At 44.8% G+C, this 22164-nt stretch overlaps 1 protein-coding gene across 3 annotated transcripts in view; it reads left to right on the top strand.

Moving 5' to 3' along the window:
• The window catches only part of smc4 (structural maintenance of chromosomes 4), an 89609-nt gene that overhangs the window by 45197 nt on the left and 22248 nt on the right, over positions 1 to 22164 (top strand). For all 3 annotated transcript variants that reach the window (XM_072474467.1, XM_072474466.1, XM_072474468.1), the window contains exons 15-19: positions 4520 to 4599; positions 6231 to 6383; positions 14371 to 14497; positions 15450 to 15639; positions 16728 to 16872. In XM_072474467.1, coding sequence (XP_072330568.1) covers positions 4520 to 4599; positions 6231 to 6383; positions 14371 to 14497; positions 15450 to 15639; positions 16728 to 16872 — 695 coding nt within the window. The remainder of the gene's footprint in view (positions 1 to 4519; positions 4600 to 6230; positions 6384 to 14370; positions 14498 to 15449; positions 15640 to 16727; positions 16873 to 22164) is intronic.

Below are 22164 nucleotides of genomic sequence, written 5' to 3'. Positions count from 1 at the left end.
CAACTCTGGATAAGCTTAATTAGTTATGAATTAGATATTAATTTGTTTTTAGAAAGTGTTTATTAAAGTTACAGTAAAGAAAGACAACGAACAAGGCCATTTGGGAAAATATTTTGAGGAATTTCATTTTATCTCCTTCAAATAGCTCATTTATTTATTCCAATTTACTAATTCTTCCAGGTAATTTTAATTATTTGATGCTTGTCCATGGTAGGTTTAATTGCTCAGTGGTGCAATAAAAAGTTGTGCTTGGGATATGTTGCTTTTTTAAAAATATTTATTAATATTCAACCATGCAAGTTCATCCATCCACACGTGAAAAGCACTTCTTGCCATCAAATTAGATCCTCAGAAATAGGAGCAGAAATAGGCCAATTGTCATCTTGAATCTTTATTGTCATTCAATAAAATCGTGGATGATCTGATTGTGACCAACTCAATATTCCTGCCTGTTGCCCATAGCTCTTGATTCCCTTGTAGATCAAAAATCTGTCTATAATTGAAAATATTCAATGACCCAGCCTCTGTTGCTCCGAGGTAGAGAATTCCAAGGACTAACTACCTCCCAAGGGAAGAAAGTCCTCCTCATCTCTGTCTTAAATGGGAGGCCCCATATTCTGAACTGCTATTAGTTGTAGATACTTCCATGCAGGGAAACAGTCTCTCAACCTGTCAAACCAACTCAGCAAGATCACCTCTCCTCTAAACCCCAATGAATATAGGCCCAATCTGCTCAGCCTGTCCTCATAAGACAGCCTTTCATCTCTGGAATCAACCTGCTGATTGATTCCAATTGAATCCAATGCAAGTATATCCCTCAAGTAAGAAGACCAAAACTACACATAGTACTCTAGGTGCAGTCTCATCAATCCCCTGTACAATTGGAATGAGACTTCCATACTTTTGTACTTCATCTCTCTTGCCTTCCTCATTACTTGCTGTTTCTGTATGCTAACGTGACTGTAGTACAAGAGCACATAGATCCCTCTGTACTGCAGCATTCTGCAATCTCTTTTCATTTAAATGTTCTGCTTTTCTATTTTTCCTGCCAATGTAGACCACCTCACATTAACTCCATCTGCCAAGTTTGTGCTCACTCAACCTATCTGTAGTCCTTCACAGACTATTCTCTTCACAACTTGCTTCTCTACCTATCTCAGTATTGTCAGCAAATCTGGATACAATACCCTCCATTCCTTCATCCAAGTCAAATAGTTGAAGCACCAGCACTGATCCCTGTAGCACCTCATTAATTACAGTTTGCCATCCTGAAAATGATCCATTTATCCCATCTCCGTTTCCTGTTATCTAATCTTTTATCCATGCTAATATGTTATCCCCAATGCCAATGAGCTCTTGTGTAATAATCTTTTATGTGGCACCTTATTAAATATCTTTTTGGAAATTAAAATACAGTACATCTACTGATTCCCCTTTATCCACCCTGCTTGTTGCATCCTCAAAAAGCTCTAATAAATGTGTTAAACTCTCCTTGTGAATCTGCCTGATTATATTATTTCCAAAATGTTCTACTTTTATCTCCTAATGATCTATTCCAGCATTTACAAATGACAGATGTTGGGAATTTTGGAAGATTACAACCAACCTACTGCAAACGTTCTTATGACCGTATCAGAACCTGGGGTCTTGTCAGCCTTTAGTTCCATTAGGTTTTTTTTACTGCTTTTTCTCTCGTGATTTGTTTTTCAATGCCTCCTTTTTGATTTTCTACTATTCTTAGGGTGTTTTTGTGCCTCCTACTGTGAAAGTCTTTGCCATTTCCTTGTTTCCTATTAAATATTCCCCAGTCTCATACTCTGAAGGAACTAATGTCAACTTTAGCTGTTCTTTTGCTTTCAATATGCTTGACGAAGTTTTTAGTGTTTCTATATTGTTTTCTTTCAAATTCCAACTTTTCCCTTTTATTTTTTAGCACCTTTTGTTGGTTTCTAAATTTTTTCAATCTTCCAGTCTTCCATTAATTGACAACAGCATTGTTTGCCTTATCTTTCAATTAGATGCCGTCCTTAATGTTCTTAGTTAGCCACAGATGGCACATCCCCCTTGTAGAGCCTTTCTTTCTCAATGGGATATATCTTTGTTGAAAATTATGAAATATCTCCTTGAATGTCTGTAACTGCTTCCCTGGTGTTTTAACCTATTTTCCCAGTCCACTTCGCCAACTCTATCTTCATACCCTTGTGATGGTCTTTAATTAAGTCTAAGATAGTAGTTTCAGACCCAAATGTCTCTCCCTCAAACCGAATATGAAATTCTCTCATGTTATGACCGCTCTTGCCTAGAGGATCTTTTGCTGTGAGATCCTTAATTAGTCTTCTCGTTACACAGTTCTAAAATAGCAAGCTCGCTGATTGGTTTCAGTATAAATTGTTCCAATAAACTATCCTGAATACTCTCAAGTCATCGTCCAGGCTACCTGATGCAAAATGTGTGTCAAAGTCAGTGTGAATGGAGATGAATGTGTGTATTCATCTCCATGGCTTACCTCTGTCAGGTACTGGGTTATGTCTCTTCCGGTCTGTAGATTTCCTTGCAACCACAATTGACGGTAGCAAATTTATTAAACTATCTTAGCTATACCAGCCTGGCGGAGGAAGTTAAAAAGGACCGACAGAGATGGGATGCACTCCTGCTTTCCCTGGTGGGGGTGCAGACGATCCAAGATGAAAGTGCTGCCAAGGTTCCTCTTCCTGTTCAGATCCATACCGATCTTCATCCCCAAGGCCTTTTTCCAAGGGCTAGACAAAATGATCATGCTGTTTGTATGGCGGGGGGAACCCCAAGGCTACACTGCAAAGGAGAAGAAACATGGGCAGCTTGGCCCTCCCGGACCTGCAATACTATCATTGGGCAGCCACAGCCAAGAGGGTAAGGGGGTGGATATGATAACCGAATATGGAATGGGTGAAGCTGGAGGAGTCCTTCTGCAAGGGAACGACCCTCCAAGCCCTCAGCACGGCAGCGCTCCCATTTCCCGGCAAAATACACATCCTGCCCAGGAGGAGGTAGTTCCGGGTTTGTCTTCCCATTTCTGTCTTGAAGTCGTCTGTAAATGTCCCCACAGTTCCCCTTCTCCCTACCGTCCATGCCCAGTAGTTCCTCCAGTAAAGTGTCTCTGGGGGCCCATGGGTACCTCGTCGTCTCCTTGCGTAGAAAGTGTTTGATTTGTAGGTACCGGAGCTCCTGTCCTTTCGGTAGCTCCAGTTCCTCCGTTAGTTCGTCTTTGGTGCGAGTCTGTTCCCCGTGTAAAAGTCCCTGTACACTACCATCCCCCCGCCCTGCCTCCACTTCGTAAAGGTGGTGTCTAGCATGGCTGGCAGGAATTTGAGGTTACCCCAGATGGGGGCCATGGAGGACACCATTAGACGGGGCAAGACAGAAATGGGAAGACGAACCCGGGACGGAAATAGGGTGGGGACTCTGGAGCAAAGCGCTAAGTAGGGCCAACTCCACCTCCTGCGCATGGCTAAGCCTCATGTAGTTTAAAGTGGTGAACAGAGCCTAACCAGAACCTGAATGAACAGGTTTTTCCCAGAAGTAGAGGACAAATGTAACTGGTGCCAGGGAGGCCCGGCCAACCACTCTCACGTGTTCTGGGCCTGCCCCAAACATGTTGGGTTCTGGACAGCCTTCTACAAGGCAATGTCCAAGGTTGTAGGGGTGAGGGTGGAGCAGTGCCCAGTCTTTGGGGTTTCGGACCAGCTGGAACTACATATGGGGAAGTGGGCCGATGCCTTGGCTTTTGCTTCCTTAATCGCACACCAGAGAATTCTGCTCGACTGGCGATCAGCAGCACCACCCACAGCTGCAGACTGGCTGGCAGACCTGTCGGAATTTCTCCACCTGGAGGAGATCAAGTACACCATCGGAGGGTCGAACGAGAGCCTCCACAAAACGTGGGGATTATTCATCAGCCTGTTCCAAGACCTGTTCGAAGTCAATAGTGATTAGGGAGAAAAGGGGGACTGATGACAGCAGACTAGAGCACACAGAACAGAGAGGAACAAGGGGGTGTACAAGGAAGGAACCCAGGGGCGTGTCGGAGAGACATAGAAAAAGAGTGAGGGGAGGGGGCAAGGAGCCCTCAGCGAACCCATATAAGGATAAGAGCAGCAATCACATAATGAAGGAAAGATGTATAACAGTACGACACCCAGATGAATGATGGGGCCAGGAGGGAGCCCGACTATCAACAGTGGGGGGAAGGGGGAGAGAGTGCAAGGAAAGGGGGAGGGTCGCTAAAAGGGGTATGTGTAAAATTGTACAAAAGAAACATTGTACGCTGTAAATATTAGCTGCTTTATATGTCAAACTTAAAATTGGAAAATGCCAATAAAAACATTTTTTTTTAAACTGGGGGAAAAAAACTAGCTTAGCTATAATTGCACTAACAAATAGCTATTGCCTGAATGGTGAAAACAAAGAGCTTGTTAACTTGAAGAATATTATATTTAATTTCACCGCAGATCCGTTTGCTTATAACTCCATATTGCTTTAGGTACCATGACTGGTGGTGGAGGAAGAGTTATGAAGGGTAGAATGGGATCTTCATTAGTTGTTGAAACTACTCCAGAAGAGGTAAGTCGATGCCCAAAAAATCTTCAATGCACTGTGCACAATTGTCCAATATTCCAGATTGGATGTCAGCAGAAGAAAAGAGCTCAATTGTTCCTGGTGATAACTAGCAGCTATGTAGCCCATTACTCAGCACTTGTGGTGCTTACCAAATCCACTTACCCATTTTCTCTGTTACAGTCCCTTTCTGTTTTTTTGTTCGTTTTGAAGTTCAGTGTAACAAAACTTAATGGAAAAATTCACACAAGTATGCAAAACTTCATACTTTTTGATTTAAAAATCTAGTTTTATACAAGTAATTTTTCCACCTACTGTACGATAATGCGTGAATAAGCCTGCGGTTGGACACCCTATTTTCCCTCACCAGTAGCCACATTGCTGCAAGTTCACCTGGAAATTGCTGTGCTTTGCTTGCTCTATGAAGGCCTATCTGTAGTTTAAAAGCCATTTAGCAAACCTCTGGATTCTTCATAGTAACCAATTAAAGGCACTTAGTCCATTCATATCATTTTGCCTTCATATGATAGATGGTTCAAATTCTGAGAATTGTGAATCGGATGTTTCAACCTACAATCTTGCTCTGAAAGATCTGTCTCTCTCTACTTGTATATCTGCTTTCTGTTGTATTGTAAAATTTACGGTTGAAGTTATATTTTTGCATTCAACTAATTTTCCACTCCTGTAAGTTACCTATACCTTCCCCATGTCCCTTCTACAGTTAAACTGGTGGCAAGAGCAAATGTTGATCCCTGTCCACCAATAATTTATTCATGTGGGTAATGAAAATTCCAATACTGAGCACATCACTGGTCATATCTCACTAATACAGGAAATAAATCCTGTGAATGCTTGACAAAATAAAAGCTGTCTGGTTTCTATGTGCTTCATGACTTGCCTTTAATGAAAACCCAAATAAAGATGGAAAGTAGAGTGGATTATTTTTTTAAAAATTAATTTAGAGTACCCAATTTTTTTTCCAATTAAGGGGCAATTTAGCGTGGATATCCTACACATCTTTTGGGTTGTGGGGGTGAAACCCACGCAGACACTGGGAGGCTGTGAAAACTCCACACGGACAGTGACCCAGGGTCGGGATTCGAACCTGGGTCCTCCGCGCCGTAAGCAGCAATGCTAACCACTGCCACCGTGCTGCCCAGTAGAGTGGATTATTAAAGTTCCTATTGTGGCTGAAGGACCACTTTGTTGCACAACCCTTCTTGGCAAAGAATACATTTTTAAAAATGTCTTTGCAGTTTGTGGATCTGCACTCTCATTTTGATGCAGAACAATCCTTTGTATACTGCTACAGTCACTACACCTGTGTTCCAGATTAAGTAGAATTCTACAACAGACAAGTGTGATCCACCAAGTCTAAATTATAATGATTTCTGGGAAGGCGAATCTACCAAGCTCAGTAGCGATCATCTTAAGAGATCCAAGATTGTATTTCAGAGCTCTTAATTGTGGTAGTTCCCTTGAGCTGCCATAGTCTTGCAAAGCCAATAATCTTTGCAAGCAGAATCATTGTAGGTTTGTGGAGGAAAGCGAGTTAAACTTCTGTCCTTCAAATAAATATTGTGCTGTTTTTTATGTATTTAAATTGCTTAAACTGAAATTTATGCTCAAAAAAATAGATGGACAAGATGGAGGCTAAATTGCAGAAGGATTTAGCAGCAGCACAAAAATATCAAGAACAGAAAGGTCATTTGGAAGAAAAAGTGGTAAAGGAGCAGCAGAGCTTCCGGGAGATGAAAAATATGCTGGAAAAATACACAGCAAGTATTCAGGTATGAAATACTTGGATGAAACCCTGAAATACTTAATGTTGTTAGTGGTGAAATATGGTTCCTTTAAGTGCCAGTGGATCAATTACAATATAGTAATTGAATGTCATTATTTTAGCGTGGGATCTGATTCCATGTTGCCACTATACATACCATGTACACTGTCTATGCTATATACCACTTAGCCAATGGAATATTAAATGTTGGTCTCAAAAATGTTGCTATGGAATGACACAATTTGAATGTCTGCTCTTCTCGTTGAGTTTTGATGCATCATTGTCAATTTTAGTTTTATAAGAGGTTTTTTGGCAGAGTAAATTTATGATGGGATTTCTGTTTAACTGTAGAAAACCAGTTTCCAAAATTTCTATTGAACTTGCACTTTTGTTGTACAATACTGTTGAGGTGCAGATTCAATGCCAACTTTCATTTATCCAATGTCTCAAACGTCTACAAAAATGTTCGGAAGGTATTTGATGTGTAATTTTTTTTAAATTCAAGTCAGTCAAGAACTCAAGTGCCTATACAGGCTGAGGCACATTCAATTTTGGTTGCGCTTTGATGTATGACATAGATGTAATTCGTGAAAGGTACCTGGGAGGAGCATATTTTAAAATTCTATGGAACTTTCCTTTCAAAGCTCCTTTTGTACCATGGCACTTCTGTGCTAACTTCAGCTGCTGGCTTTTCAGCTTGCTAGCTACTGCCTTCTTCAATTGCACTTCTTTCGTTTTAACACCCACAACAGTTGCAGATATGGAACCACTTGCTATGCCATATGTCTGGTTAGTTGGAATGGCTTCCAGGTGTGTGGGAAATGTTTAATGGGAAATCCACCAGAAATGGTATTATCTCTAAGGAACTTAAACTCTTACTATGTAGAGCATATTAACAACTTTATTATAGATTGGACATGGTGAAGAAATATTTCATGATAACGCTGTTAGTTAAGGACATTAAGGGTGGCATGGTGGTGTAGCGGTTAGTACTGCTGCCTATGGCGCTGAGGACACTGGTTCGATCCTGGCCCCGGGTCACTGTCCGTGTGGAGTTTGCACATTCTCCCTGTGTCTGCATGGGTCTCACTCCCACAATCCAAAGATGTGCATGCTAAATTGCCCCTTAATTGGATAAAGAAATTTATAATAATAAGGACATTAAATATAAGCTGTCTGAAACCAACTACTACTACTGAAATCAACTACTGTCTGAAACCAACTCTACTGCGACAACAAGAGGGTCCTTTCTATCTGACCTCAACTGAGGCACGTTATGATCCTGGCTGACACCTTTGTCGTGCTGCCAGGGGGTGGAAGTCCCACTCAACTCTTCTTAATCTGCCTCCATGCCAACGTTGTTTCATTGGGGGGTAGGCATGCTGTCGTCCACATTCACTCCCCCCAATATTATCTTGGCCTCTGCTTCTCATGAGGGATTCCAAAGGTGTCTCCCATTCCAAAGGCCTCAGTGACTGCCTACTACACAGGGTTTTGGTCTTTGTCTCCTGAGATTCTATTATCCTGAATTCAAGTATGCACTCGAGCATCAACTCACAAGCATGACAGCTTTTCGGCTTCACCAAGCAGGATAGTACTGCTCCAAGGGTACCTTCACCCCAAAAGCCCACCGCACTATCTTATAAAACAGTACAGCACAGTACAGGCCCTTCGGCCCACGATGTTGTGCTGACCATTTATCCTAATCGAAGATCAACCTAACCTGCACCCCTTCAATTTACTGTTGTCCATGTGCCTTACCCAAAAGTCAATTAAATGTCCCGAACGACACTGACTCCACCACTTCTGCAGGCAGTGCATTCCACGCACCCACCACTCTCTGTGCAAAGAACCTACCTCTGACATCTCCCTTCCTCCAGTCACCTTAAAATTATGTTCCCTCGTGACAGCCATTTCCGCCCTGGGGAAAGGTCTATCCACCTTGTACACCTCTATCAAGTCACCTCTCTTCCTTCGCTCCAGTGAGAAAAGCCCTAGCTCCCTTAACCTTTCTTCATAAGACATGCCCTCCAGTCCAGGCAGCATCCTGGTACATTTCCTCTCCACCCTCTCCAAAGCATCCACATCCTTCCTATAATGAGGCGACCAGAACTGGACACAATATTCCAAGTGTGGTCTAACCAGGGTTTTATAAAGCTGCAGCAAAACCTCGTGGCTCTTAAATTCAATCTCCCTGTTAATGAAAGCCAACACATGACACGCCTTCTTAACAACCCTATCAACCTGGGTGGCAACTTTGCGGGATCTATATACGTGGACCCCAAGATTCCTCTGTTCCTCCACACTTCCAAGAATCTTGCCTTTAACCCTGTATTCAGCATTCAAATTCGTCCTTCTAAAATGAATCACTTCACATTTATCAAGGTTGAACTCCATCTGCCACTTCTCAGCCCAGCTCGCATCCTGTCAATGTCCTGTTGTAATCTGCAACAACCCTCAACACTATCTACAACTCCCCCAACCTTCGTGTCATCGGCAAACTTACTAACTCACCCTTCCACTTCCTCATCCAAGTCATTTATAAAAACCCATGTATCCCATGCCCCCTGACTTTCTGAATGAGCATACCATGGGGAACCTTATCAAATGCTTTACTGAAACCCATATACACCACATCCATTGCCCGACCTTCATCAATGTGTCTTGTCACATCCTCAAATAATTCAATGAGGCTTGTGAGTCATGACCTGCCCCTCACAAAGCTGTGCTGATATCTTTAATTAAACTATGTTTTTCTAAATAATCATAAATCCTATCTCTCAAGATCCTTTCCAGTATTTTGCTTACCACACATGTAAGACTGACTGGTCTGTAGTTCCCAGAGATTTCCCTTTTTCCCTTTCTTGAATAGGGGTAAAACATTTGCCTCCCTCCCATCATCCGGTACTACTCCAGTGGAGAGTGAGGACGCAAAGATCAACACCAACTGCCTAGCAATTTACTCCCTTGCTTCCCATAGTAACCTTGGGTATATCCCGTCTGGCCCAGGGGACATATCTATCCTGATGCTTTTCAAAGTTTCCAGCACATCCTCCTTAATGTCAACTTGTTCGAGCCTATTAACCTGTTTCATGCTGTTCTCACGATCAACAAGGTTCCTCTCTCTAGTGAATACTGAAGTAAAATATTTATTTAGGGCCACCCGTGCTACCTCCTCAGACTCTAGGCACAATTTCCCACCACTATCCCTGATCGGCCCCACTCTCACTCAGATCATCCTCTTATTTCTCACGTTAATTGTAGAACACCTTGGGTTTTCCCTAATCCTTTCCACCATGGCCTTTTCATGCTCCCTTCTAGCTCTCCTAAGTCAATTTTTGAGTTCCTTCCTGGCTACCTTGTAACCCTCGAGCCATGCCAGATCCTTGCTTCCTCAACCTTAAGTAAGCTTCTTCTTCCTCTTGACTGGAAGCTCCACTTCTCTTGTCATCCAAGGCTCTTCCGCCTTACCATTCCTTCCTTGTCTCAGTGGGACAAAACTATCCACTCACAGCAAATGCTCCTTTAACAACCCCCACATTACTGTTGTGCATTTCCCTGGGAACATCTCTTCCCAATTTATGCTCCTCAGCTCCTGTCTAATAGCAGTATAATTTCCCCTCCCCCAATTAAATATCTTCCCATATTGCCTGTTCCTATCCCTCTCCATGACTGTGGTAAAGGTCGAGGAGTCGTGGTCACTGTCACCGAAATGCTCTCCCACCCAGACATCTGACACCTGGCCTGGTTCGTTGCCAAGGACCAAATCCAATATGGCCTCCCTCCAGTCGGCCTATCTACACATTGAGTCAGGGATCCTTCCTGGACTCACCGGACAAAATCTGCTCCTTCCAAACCATTTGCACTCAGGAGGTTCCAGTCAATATTAGGGAAGTCAAAGTCACCCATGACAACAACTCGGTTACTTCTGCACCGTTCCAAGATTTGCCGCCCATTCTGTTTCTCCTTCTGTGCTGCTTTTGGGGGGTCTTTAGAAAACTCCCAATAAAGTAACTGCTCCTTTCTTGTTTCTTTCTTCAACCCATACTGATGCAGTAGACACACCTTCCTTGACTACTCCCTTTTCTGCAGCTGTGATGCACTCCCTAATTAACAGTGCCACTCCCCCTCCTCTTTTACCTCCCTCCCTATTCTTCTGGAAACATCTAAACCCTGGAACATCTAACAACCATTCCTGCCCCTGTAAATTCATGTCTCCGTAATGCCCACAACGTCGTAGTTCCAAGTACTGATTCATGCTCTTAAGTTCATCTCCCTTAGCCCTGACACTCCTTGCATTGAAACAGCCAATGTCTGTTTAACCCATCCTACTGAGTGCAGCTTTGCCCTATCAACTATCTATCCTTCCTCACAGACCTACTGCATACTATTTCTGCCTGTTCATCGGTTACCCTATTCTCTGATCCGTAGCTCTGGTTTCCATCCCCCTGCCAAACTAGTTTAAACCCTACCGAAGAGCTCTAGCAAACCTCCCGCCCAGGATATTGGTGCCCCTCCAGTTTAGGTGCAACCCGTCCTTCATATACAGGTCCCACCTTCCCCTGAAGATATCCCAATGATCTACATATCTGAAGCCTTCCCTCCTGCACCAGCCCTATAGCCACGTGTTCAGCGACACTCGCTCTCTGTTCCTTGCCTCACTAGCACGTGGCATCGGTCGGTAGCAATCCTAAAATTACTAGTCAGCTTCCAACCTAACTCCCTAAAATCATTTTTTAGATCCTCCTCCCTTTTCTTAGCTATGTCGTTGGTGCCTATGTGCATCACAACTTCTGGTTGCTCCCCCTCCCCCTTAAGAATCCTGTAGACTCGATGCGAGACATCCCTGACCCTGGCACCTGGGAGGCAACATACCTTCCAGGAGTCTCGCTCGCGACCATAGAATCTCCTATCCCCTAACCATTGAGTCTCCTATCACTATCTCTTTTCTATTCTCCCGCCCCCTTCTGAGCCACAGAGCCAGGCTCAGTGCCAGAGACCTGGCCGCTATGGCCTTCCCCTGGTAGGTTGTCTTCTCCCAACAGCATCCAAAGCGGTATACTTGTTTTGAATGGGAATGTCCTTCTGCTGCCTTCTTTGATTGCCAGGACTTCTTATGAGCCTTCACTTCTCTGCTGACAGCATCCCTTTTCCTGCTTGTTGCCTCTTTTTCTGATTCTCTCTCAACTTAATTTGGACCTGTCTTTGTACACTGACTTGGACTCTATTAGGACCTGTCCCTGTTGCCTTTTTGCAATCCAGGTCTGGGACACGTCTACAATGGCACTCTGTTCCCTGGTGAAATGACACAGGTCTTTCCACCGTTTGATTTATATGCACGTGCTCTGAGGCTGTCCTCAACTTAATACTGAATTGCTCATGTGCAGCCTGCTCCCAGTCCACACATGTGCAGGAACTCTTGAGGTCTGTCAGGACTTGGAGTTCCCAACCTCTGTTCTCAGCATTAAGGTCAGTTAGCTTAGGTAACTAGCACTATAATTTTAGAATATCATACTCCTGGAGGTTGAGCTGGAAGAAATTCTTCAAAATCTAGTCCATATTCTGTTATCTGGTGTCGGCAGTTGGAGGACTTTTGAACCGTCTATACCAGTTGCACTGCAATCACTTGAAATAAGTTGCACCTATGCAACAATATTTGAATTTATATAGTGCTTTTAATGTTCTCTATGGGACATTATTAAATTAGGTATGCCACCAAGCCACAAGAAAATATGAGAGCAGATGACCAAAATCTTGATTAGAGGTCATTTTTGAGGAGCATCTTAATGGAGGAAAGAAATGTGAAGAAGTTTTAGGGTGGGAATACCAATGCTCGAGTCCCGGGCAGCTGAAGTCATAGACACTGTTGGATGGTTTAAAATTTTGGATGCTGAAGAGTCAGAATTACAGCAATGCAAATATCTTGAAAGGTTGTGTGGATGGAGGGGATTACAAAAAAGGAATTAAGTCACAGGGACATTTTGAAACTAGAATGAGAATTTTAAAATCAAGGCATTGCTTAAACCAGAGCCATTGTAGGTCTACGAACACATGGATGATGAATGAACTGGACTCGGTGCAAATTAGAACATGGACAGCAGAGTTTGGATGACCTTGAGTTTGTGTCGGGTGGAATGGAGAGGCTGGCTTGCTATGCATTATAATAGTGAGATCTAATGGTAGTGAAGGCATAGATGAGGATTTTAGCAGTAGATGAGCTGAGGGGTGGAGTTGTGCAGTGGTGTGGAGGTAATAAAAGGTAGTCTTAATGATCGCACAGATATGTGGTTGGAAATTCATCTCTGTCCAATATGATGTCAAGGTTGCAAACAGTCTGGTTCAACCTCAGACAGATGCCAGGCAGAGGGACAAAGTTAGTGGCTAGGAAACTGAATTTCTGGCAAGGTTGGAAGACAGTGGCTTTGTATTTCCTATATGTAATCAAATGAATTTCTGTTGCGCCAGTCGTGATAGGAGACAGTGGTGGAATGGAAGTGGGTTACATCCTTGTACCTGTGAAAACTGTCTTGTTTTGGGTGAAGTCCTTCAGTGACAGCATGTAAATAAGAAATAAGAGGGACTAAGAAATAGATCCTGTGGGGCACCAGAGATACTGCAGGTGCAAGGAGAGAAGCAATTGCACTGATTCTGTAGCTACAATGGGATAGATAAGAATGGGACTGGGAAAATGCACTCCTACCCAGCTTAGACAATGGTTGAATGTCATTTGTGACTGAGCCATTTTGATACTGTGGTAAGAGTGGAAACGTGATGGATTCAAACATGGATTTCTGGAGAAAATGGGCAAATTTGAGAGGTAATAACATGTAGAAGGACTTTGAGAGAAACATGAGGTTAGAAATGAGCCAGTTCACAAGGACTAGAGGAGGTGGGAGTTAGTTTTTGGGAGGATAATAACAACAAATTTGAAGAATGAGAGATGAGCCTGAAGGGAGAGAAGCATTAACATTAGCTAAGATGGGAGAAGTTGGGTGATCTGTATGGCCCTGGGAATAGGGTCGAGAGAACAGGATTTGGGTCTTATGGAGGAGATGATCTCTGAGAGGGCATATAGGGAAATTGGAGAAAAACTAGAGGAAAGTACATTCAGGACTACTTCAGAATGAAGCCTTGAAAGAGGTGTTCACTGAGCTAGGTAAAGGGTGGACAGGTGACCGAGGCAGCTGACTGGATGGCCTCGATCTTCGTGACAAATAGGTCCGTGTTCCTATCACAATTGTTGTGGGTGATGGTGAAAGAAATAGAAATCAGAAGGCGATGGTGGGGGAAATGAAGAACAGATGTTAAAAACTGTTTGTAGAACAAGATAATTTCCAGGACACAGGACAACAAAACCAGAGTGATTCCTGTTGCCGCTAAGAGTGATCCTGCCGCACCATTCAGTGGCACTCAAAAAAAACTTGCCCTCAATTGGGTTTTCAGTGCACACCAGAGTTCGCCATGGAACTGGGAAGGGCGGGGCTGAATGTTGCTACAGGTTCTCCTTCCCCCCCCCCCCACCAGCTCTCCCTTACCCTGAGTTGCTGGCAAAGGTGAATCGGGTGTTCCACCTATAATCACATGCAAATCAGCTCTAAAGAACTATTTGCATGTTCCTGCCGGTTCTGGGAGGGGACCTCGGCAGCGTGGGCTGAGAGACTCGGAACGGGTTTCACAGCTGGCGTGAAATCTGCTTTTGTCCCGACACCTGATTCAGCAGGCCATCGGGATTCCCTCCTCTGGTAAGCAGCTCCCGGAAAGTCCCAGCCACGGTCTGTCAACACAGCCATGTGTGAGAATGCCACTGCTTGAGTGGATCGGAAAGGGTATCAAAAGTAAGTTGAACTGTCTCCTTGAGAATCAACTGTTCTGACCTAAAGCAATTGTTGATAGCGATAAAGTGCCTGGATTGACTTGTGGTTTATGGAAACTGCCATTTGGAGAATTTTTGCATAGATCTCCGATCTGTTTGATGCAGTTGTTTATTAATTTAGGGCCTGACCGAGCAGCAAGTTCACTTGACAGTTCAAGTGAAAGACTTTGAAGCAAATGTGGCAGCAGCAGCTCCTGATCAGAACAAACAAAAAGAGCTGCAGAAAACACTGGAAGCTTTTATGAAAGGTTAGTTGTCTTTGCATCCTTTACTATTTCTCATATTTAAGTTTTGGGAGCCGGAAAAGTTGCAATAACTCTTAACTAGCTGAGCAATACTTGCCTTGATAAATAATATCAATTAAGTAAAATATCTAAAGCCGTTGTTTTTTTCTCGACTCTTACATGTCATCTAGGACCCCACTTGACTATGTCCTTTTCTGTACCAAAACAATTAATTATTTCATGGATTAATTTTCATTTGAAGCCCTGATCTTCGGGTCAGTCGGAGAGGGCGCATCGAACAATGATTGCGATTCAATCTGCCCAGCACTACAGCCCCCGACATGACTATCCGCTCAATTACCCTCCTCGCTTTGCCTTCCCACTCGTGCACTGACACATTTATTAAAAGATTGCACCTTTAAATACCTAACACAGAGTACTGTCATGATAAAGCGTCATGTCCTCTTCTTCCTCTGACTCTACCCTGCTTACTGGAGTTAGTCTGGAGATGCTACGCTGCCAGTGCGTCAGCCAGAATTGGAAGATCCTGGAAGAATTAGGCAGTTCTGTCAGGTAGGGGAAATCTTTGTGGGCAGCAGAAATGCTGCCGACTGAAAGATCTAGCCCATGGTTTCAAAATAATAAAATTTGTTTCAAAGACAGATAATTATACCTTTATTTTTGTGTGTATGAAATCAATTATTTGAGATGGAATAGTTAAAAATATATTGAATGATACACTTGGTACCTTATTACAGCTTAGTTTTATTAAGATAGTATGGAGCTAATTGGGTATAAATTATGATAAAGTGTCATGATTAGAAAGGTAACATTCAGAAGGAATTGCATGTGAATGGTTACCGTGATCTATTATTTTAAACGTCTGTTTTGTGGTACAATTAAATAGAATTACTTCTTGTAATTGTGTCTACAATGTTTTAACAAATGCAAACTAACCATTGGACTGTTTTTCCAGAGTACGAGAATGCTGCAGCAATGGCTGGTAAAGTTGAGGCAGAGGTTAAACGGTTGCACACACTCATTATTGACATCAACAATAAAAAACTTAAAACTCAACAGGATAAACTAGACAAAATTAACAAAGAAATTGATGATTGTGTCTCATCCATTACAAAGGCCCAGGTTGCTATCAAAACAGCAGGAAGGTAAGTCCTATCTGAAACTGTTTTGGAGTATAATTAATATTGTTTGTTCAAGCACTTTTATTTACAGTATTCATATTCGCACCTTTTTTCTCTTTTGCTAATGAAGGGAAAAGATGGGGGCGGTTTTCTAGCCACGTTGCGCCCAACGCAAATCCGATGTCAGGAGAATAGCGGGAGACGCCAGAAACGGGGTCTGCGCTGGGTGCCGAACAGTGTGCAATACTCCAGGCCAGCAGCAGCTGGCATGATCGGGTTGTTAAAAGCAGCATTACCATATTGAGAATCGGCTTTAAGCTGAATTCTTCCAGCTGCCATCCATTGGCGCAATGTGAAGCCAGTGGGAATCACTACTGGTCTCCACCACTGGAGACCATGCCGGGTGGGGTGGAGGATCTAAGGGTAGCCCCAGGGTGGTCAGGGATATGGCAGGTGGAATTGAGAATGACCCCATAGTGGGATTCTGTCACCATGGCGGGGGGGGGGGGGGGGGGGGGGGGGGGGGGGGGAGAGGAGGAGTCATTGGGGGTGTCAGTGATTGGGGGGGTGGGGGTTGACAGTGGCAAGGATAGTAGTGGTAGAGGCAGAGATCTCTATGCCGGGGGGGGAGGGTTTACTGTCACTTTTGAGATTGGTGCGCCACAAATCAAATCTCTTTTCTCTCCCCACCCTCCCCATCTCCCTCCAAAAAAAATATTGAAGTGTGGGCAGATTTCCACGGGCTTTGCAATGAATTTCACACCCAATTTATACTTTCATTTTTGGCGGAAATTCTGCCCATAGTTTGTTTTCTTTTTTTATAAATTTAGAGTACCCAATTATCTGGGGGTTTTTCCAATTAAGGGGCAGTTTAGCATGGCCAATCCACCTAATCTGCACATCTTTGGGCTGTGGGGCTGAAACCCACGTAGACATGGGGAGAATGTGCAAACTCCACACGGACAATGACCCAGGGGTGGGATTCGAATCCGTGTCCTCAGCGCCGCAGTCCCAGTGCTAACCACTGCACCACATGCTGCCCTTTTAGTTTGTTTTCTGATTAATTTTCAGGTGTCATATTCATGCAACTTACAGCAAACATTCTCTTCTAGGAACTTTAAAAAGGCAGAAGAAGCAGTGAATCGATCTGAAGAAGAAATTGAAGAGAACAAAAAGGATATTGAAAACCTAACAGAAGAATTAAAGCAAGTGGAGGAAAAGGGTGCCATTGTACTGAAAGAATGCACCGATGCTCAGGTACAACAAAGGGTAGTTCTGTAAATGAACTGTGCCACCCACTAATGTGAATCCACCATCTTGGTTGAAGAATAGTTATAATTTGATGATTGTTACTAAGATATAGGGTGGGATTCTCCGTGAACCGGCAGGGCGGGCCACTCCGGCGCCGAGGAATGGCGTGAACCACTCCGGCGTTGGGCCGCCCTGAAGGCATGTCATCCGCACCTTCAGGGGCTAGGCCGGCGCCGGAGTGTTTGGCACTGCGCCAGCCGGCGCGGAAGGGCTTGGCGCCATGCCAACTGGTGCCAAAGGGCCACTGCCGGTGGGCGCGTGTTTGCGCATGTGTGGGAGCGCCAGCGTGTGCTGGCTTCATCCCAGCGCATGCGCAGGGGGGTTCTTCGCCGCACCGGCCATGGCGGAGGTTGACAGCGGCCGGTGCGGAGGGAAAGAGTGCCCCCACGGCACAGGTCCGCGCGTGGATCGGTGGGCCCTGATCGCGGGCCAGGCCACTGTGGGGGCACCCCCCGGGGCCAGGTCCCCCCACGCCGCGCCCCAGAGGACTCTGCAGGCCGCACGTGAAGCCTGGTCCCACCGGTAAGGACCTGTTGTGATTTCGGCGGCGGAACCCGCCAAAAACGGATGGCCACTCTGCCCATCGCGGGCCGGAGAATCGCCGGGGTTGGGGCGCTGCCGACCGGTGCCGGAGAATTCGGCAGGGGCGGGATTCACGCCCCCCCCTCCCCCGGTGATTCTCCGACCCGGCGGGGGGTCGGAGAATCCTGCCCATGGCCTGCAAACTCTTTTTGATTCAGCACACATAACCGCTGCACTAACCAAAAGGTTGCTTACTGATACAAAGCTGTTGCTATTTGGTTAACATTTGTCAGGTATTGGCCTTATTAGTCAACAAATTTATGATTTATAGGCAGCACGGTGGCGCATTGGGTTAGCCCTGCAGCCTCACGGCGCCGAGGTCCCAGGTTCGATTCCGGTTCTGGGTCACTGTCAGTGATGAGGTTGCACATTCTCCCTGTGTTTGCTTGAGTTTCGCCCCCACAACCCAAAGATGTGCAGGCTAGGTGGATTGGTCACGCTAAATTGCCCCTTAAGTGGAAAAAATGAATTGGGTACTCTAAATTTTATTTTTTTAAATTATGATTTATATAATGTCTTTCATGTAGAATCATGTCCCAAGATGCTTAAACAGATCAAAAAGGACATGAGCCAGAGCAAGACATTTAGGGTGACCAAAAGCTAGATCAGACGTGGACTTTAAGAATGCCCTTGAGGGGAGGTGTAAGGGTTTAAGGAATAACTTCCACAATGAGAGGTTTACACAGTTGAAGACCAGGCTGCCAGTGGAGGAGCACTGGGAGGGTAGTGAATATAAGTTATTTTACTATACATTAATACCTTGGGATGATGGGAGAGAGTTGTACATCCACATTTTCAGATGGCACTTAAACTGGAAGACACTAGACGCTTGTCATGGAAACAAGATGTTATAAGAAGGTTTAATCAAAGGCATTTAAAATAGTGCATTAATCATTTAGATACCGAGAAACTTGCCTTTTGTAGAGAAATTATTTTTTTCATAGAAAATATTTTATTCAAGGCATTTTCACATACGCACAAAAAATCAGAACAGAATAACTCAATGAACAACCGCACCCCACCTCCCATCCTACCTTCCCATTTTAACTCCCTTACCACCCCACCCCCTTTCTGACCCCTCAATCCTCCTTAAAGAAATGAATAAATGCTTTCCACCTCCAGGTGAACCCCTCTGCCGACCCCCTCAAAGTGAACTTGACCTTCTCCAGACTCAGGAATTCTGCCAGGTCGCTCACCCGCAGGGCGGCTCCGAGTCCCGCCACCCTAGCAAAATCTGTCTCTGGGCTATCGGGAGGCAAAGGTCAAAAGATTGGCCTCTCTCGCCCCCTGGATTCCCTGGTCTTCTGACACCCCAAATATCGCCGCCTCTGGACTCGGAACCACCTCCGCATCCAGCACCTCGGACATCACGCCCGAGAGCTCTTGCCAGAACCCCCTCAATCTCGAACATGCCTAGAACATTCTATTCTATCTATAACATGTGGATTCGCACGCACTGCCCACGCCTATCCTCTACCCTTACTCATACGAGCCCTATGTACCACTTTAAACTGGATGAGGCTTAACCTTGCACATGACGAGGACTCGTTCACCCTCCGCAAGCACTCTGCCCACGTCTCAGCCCCCAGCTCTTCCTCCCATTTACACTTGATATCCCCCACCAGGACAAACTGCCACTTCATCAGCTCAGCGATATCCAATACCGTCTCTTCCCCTATTTCGTCCTTTGACAGTTTCTTATTCTGCAACCACAGGGGCGGCAGCCCAGGAAAGGACAGCAGGTCCTCCAGCGTCACAAATCTGCCCCCTATAAACAAGTCATCAAAGCACTCAATCCCTGCCTGCCGCCATCCCCTAAACCTCGCATCCACCCCGTCGGCACAAACCTATGGTTATTACAGAGCCGGCGCCATACCAAGGCACCCTCCAGCCCACAGTGTTGCCTCCACTGCCCCGCATCCTTGGGGCCAACACCACCACTGGGCTTGCGGAATATCTGGCCGGTGAGAACGGTAAAGACGGCAACAGCAAAGCCCCCAAACACGTATCCCTACACAATGCCACCCCGACCTCTCCCCCACAGCCCATTTCCTTACCATTGCAATGTTCGCCGCCCAATAATAGTTAGTCATGTTTGGCAACGCCAGCCCGTTTTCCCCCACCACATCTGTGGGGTCTTCACCACCCAGACAAAACCAGAGATCAGCCCATTGACCTTCCTAAAAAATGACTTGGGAACAAAGATTGGGAGGTTCTGAAATACAAACCGAAACCTTGGCAGCACCGTAATTTTCACTGTCTGCATCTGCCCTGACAGCGGCAGCATATCCCACTCTTAAAGTCCACCTACATCTGCTGCACCAACCAAGCCAGAGAGAGAGAGAGAACATTACAGCGCAGTACAGGCCCTTCGGCCCTCGATGTTGCGTCGACCTGTGAAACCACTCTAAAGCCCATCTACAATATTCCCTTATTGTCCATATGTCTATCCAATGACCATTTGAATGTCCTTAGTGTTGGCGAGTCCATTACTGTTGCACGCAGGGCATTCCACGCCCTTACTACTCTCTTAGTAAAGAACCTACCTCTGACATCTGTCTTATATCTATCTCCCCTCAATTTAAAGGTATGTCCCCTCGTGCTAAACATCACCATCCGAGGAAAAAGGCTCTCGCTGTCCACCCTATCCAATCCTCTGATCATCTTGTATGCCTCAATTAAGTCACCTCTTAATCTTCTTCTCTCTAACGAAAACAGCCTCAAGTCCCTCAGCCTTTCCTCATAAGATCTTCCCTCCATACCAGGCAACATTCTGGTAAATCTCTGCACCCTTTCCAATGCTTCCACATCCTTCCTATAATGTGGCGACCAGAATTGCACGCAATACTCCAAATGCGGCCGCACCAGAGTGTTGTATAGCTGCAACATGACCTCATGGCTCCTAAACTCAATCCCTCTACCAATAAAAGCTAACACACCGTACGCCTTCTTAACAACCCTCTCAACCTGGGTGGCAACTTTCAGGGATCTATGTACAAGGACACCGAGATCTCTCTGCTCATCCACACTGCCAAGAATCTTACCATTAGCCCAGTACTCAGTCTTCCTGTTATTCCTTCCAAAATGAATCACTTCACACTTTTCTGCATTAAACTCCATTTGCCACCTCTCAGCCCAGCGCTGCAGCTTATCTATGTCCCTCTGTAACTTGTAACATCCTTCCGCACTGTCCACAACTCCACCGACTTTAGTGTCATCTGCAAATTTACTCACCCATCCTTCTACGCCCTCCTCCAGGTCATTTATAAAAATGACAAACAGCAGTGGCCCCAAAACAGATCCTTGTGGTACATCACTAGTAACTGGACTCCAGTCTGAACATTTCCCATCAACCACCACCCTTTGTCTTCTTCCAGCTAGCCAATTTCTGATCCAAACTGCTAAATCACCCTGAATCCCATGTCTCCGTATTTTCTGCAGTAGCCTACCATGGGGAACCTTATCAAACGCTTTACTGAAATCCATATACACTACATCAACTGTTTTACCCTTATCCACCTGTTTGGTCACCTTCTCAAAGAACTCTATAAGGTTTGTGAGGCACAACCTACCCTTCATAAAACCGTGTTGACTATCTCTAATCAAATTATTCCTTTCCAGATGATTATACATCCTATCTCTTATAAACCTTTCCAAGATTTTTCCTACAACAGAGGTAAGGCTCACTGGTCTATAGTTACCGGGGTTATCTCTACTCCCCTTCTTGAACAATGGGACAACATTTGCTATCCTCCAGTCTTCTGGCACTATTCCTGTAGACAAAGATGACTTAAAGATCAAGGCCAAAGGCTCAGCAATCACCTCCCTAGCTTCCCAGAGAATCCTAGGATAAATCCCATCCGGCCCAGGTGACTTATCTATTTTCACACTTTCCAGAATTGCTAACACCTCCTCCTTATGAACCTCAAGCCCTTCTAGTCTAGTAGCCTGAATCTCAGTATTCTCCTCGACAACATTGTCTTTTTCCTGTGTGAATACTGACAAAAAATATTCATTTAGCACCTTTCCTATCTCCTCGGACTCCCACTACTGCCCTTGACTGGCCCTACTCTTACCCTAGTCATTCTTTTATTCCTGACATATCTATAGAAAGCTTTAGGGTTATCCTTGATCCTACCTGCCAAACACTTCTCATGTCCCCTCCTGGCTCTTCTTAGCTCTCTCTTTAGGTCCTTCCTAGCTAACTTGTAACTCTCGAGCACCCAAACTGAACCTTCATGTCTCATCTTTACATAAGTCTCCTTCTTCCTCTTGACAAGTGTTTCGGCTGCTTTAGTAAACCACGGTTCCCTCACTCGACCACTTCCTCCCTGCCTGACAGGTACATACTTATCAAGGACACGCAGTAGCTGTTCCTTGAACAAGCTCCCCATTTCCATTGTGCCCATCCCCTGCAGTTTTCCTCTCCAACTGATGTATCCTAAGTCTTGTCTCATCGCATCCTAATTGCCTTTCCCCCAGATATAACTCTTGCCCTGCGCTTTATACCTATCCCTTTCCATCACTAAAGTAAACGTAATCGAATTGTGGTCACTATCACCAAATTGCTCACCTACCTCCAAATCTAACACCTGTCCTGGTTCATTACCCAGTACCAAATCTAATATGGCCTCGCCTCTCATTGGCCTATCTACA

The sequence above is a fragment of the Scyliorhinus torazame genome, chromosome 14, assembly GCF_047496885.1.
Source record: "Scyliorhinus torazame isolate Kashiwa2021f chromosome 14, sScyTor2.1, whole genome shotgun sequence".
NCBI lineage: Eukaryota > Metazoa > Chordata > Chondrichthyes > Carcharhiniformes > Scyliorhinidae > Scyliorhinus > Scyliorhinus torazame.
The sequence above is the reverse complement of the archived record's forward strand: the minus strand, read 5'-3'. Positions and strand labels throughout refer to the sequence as shown.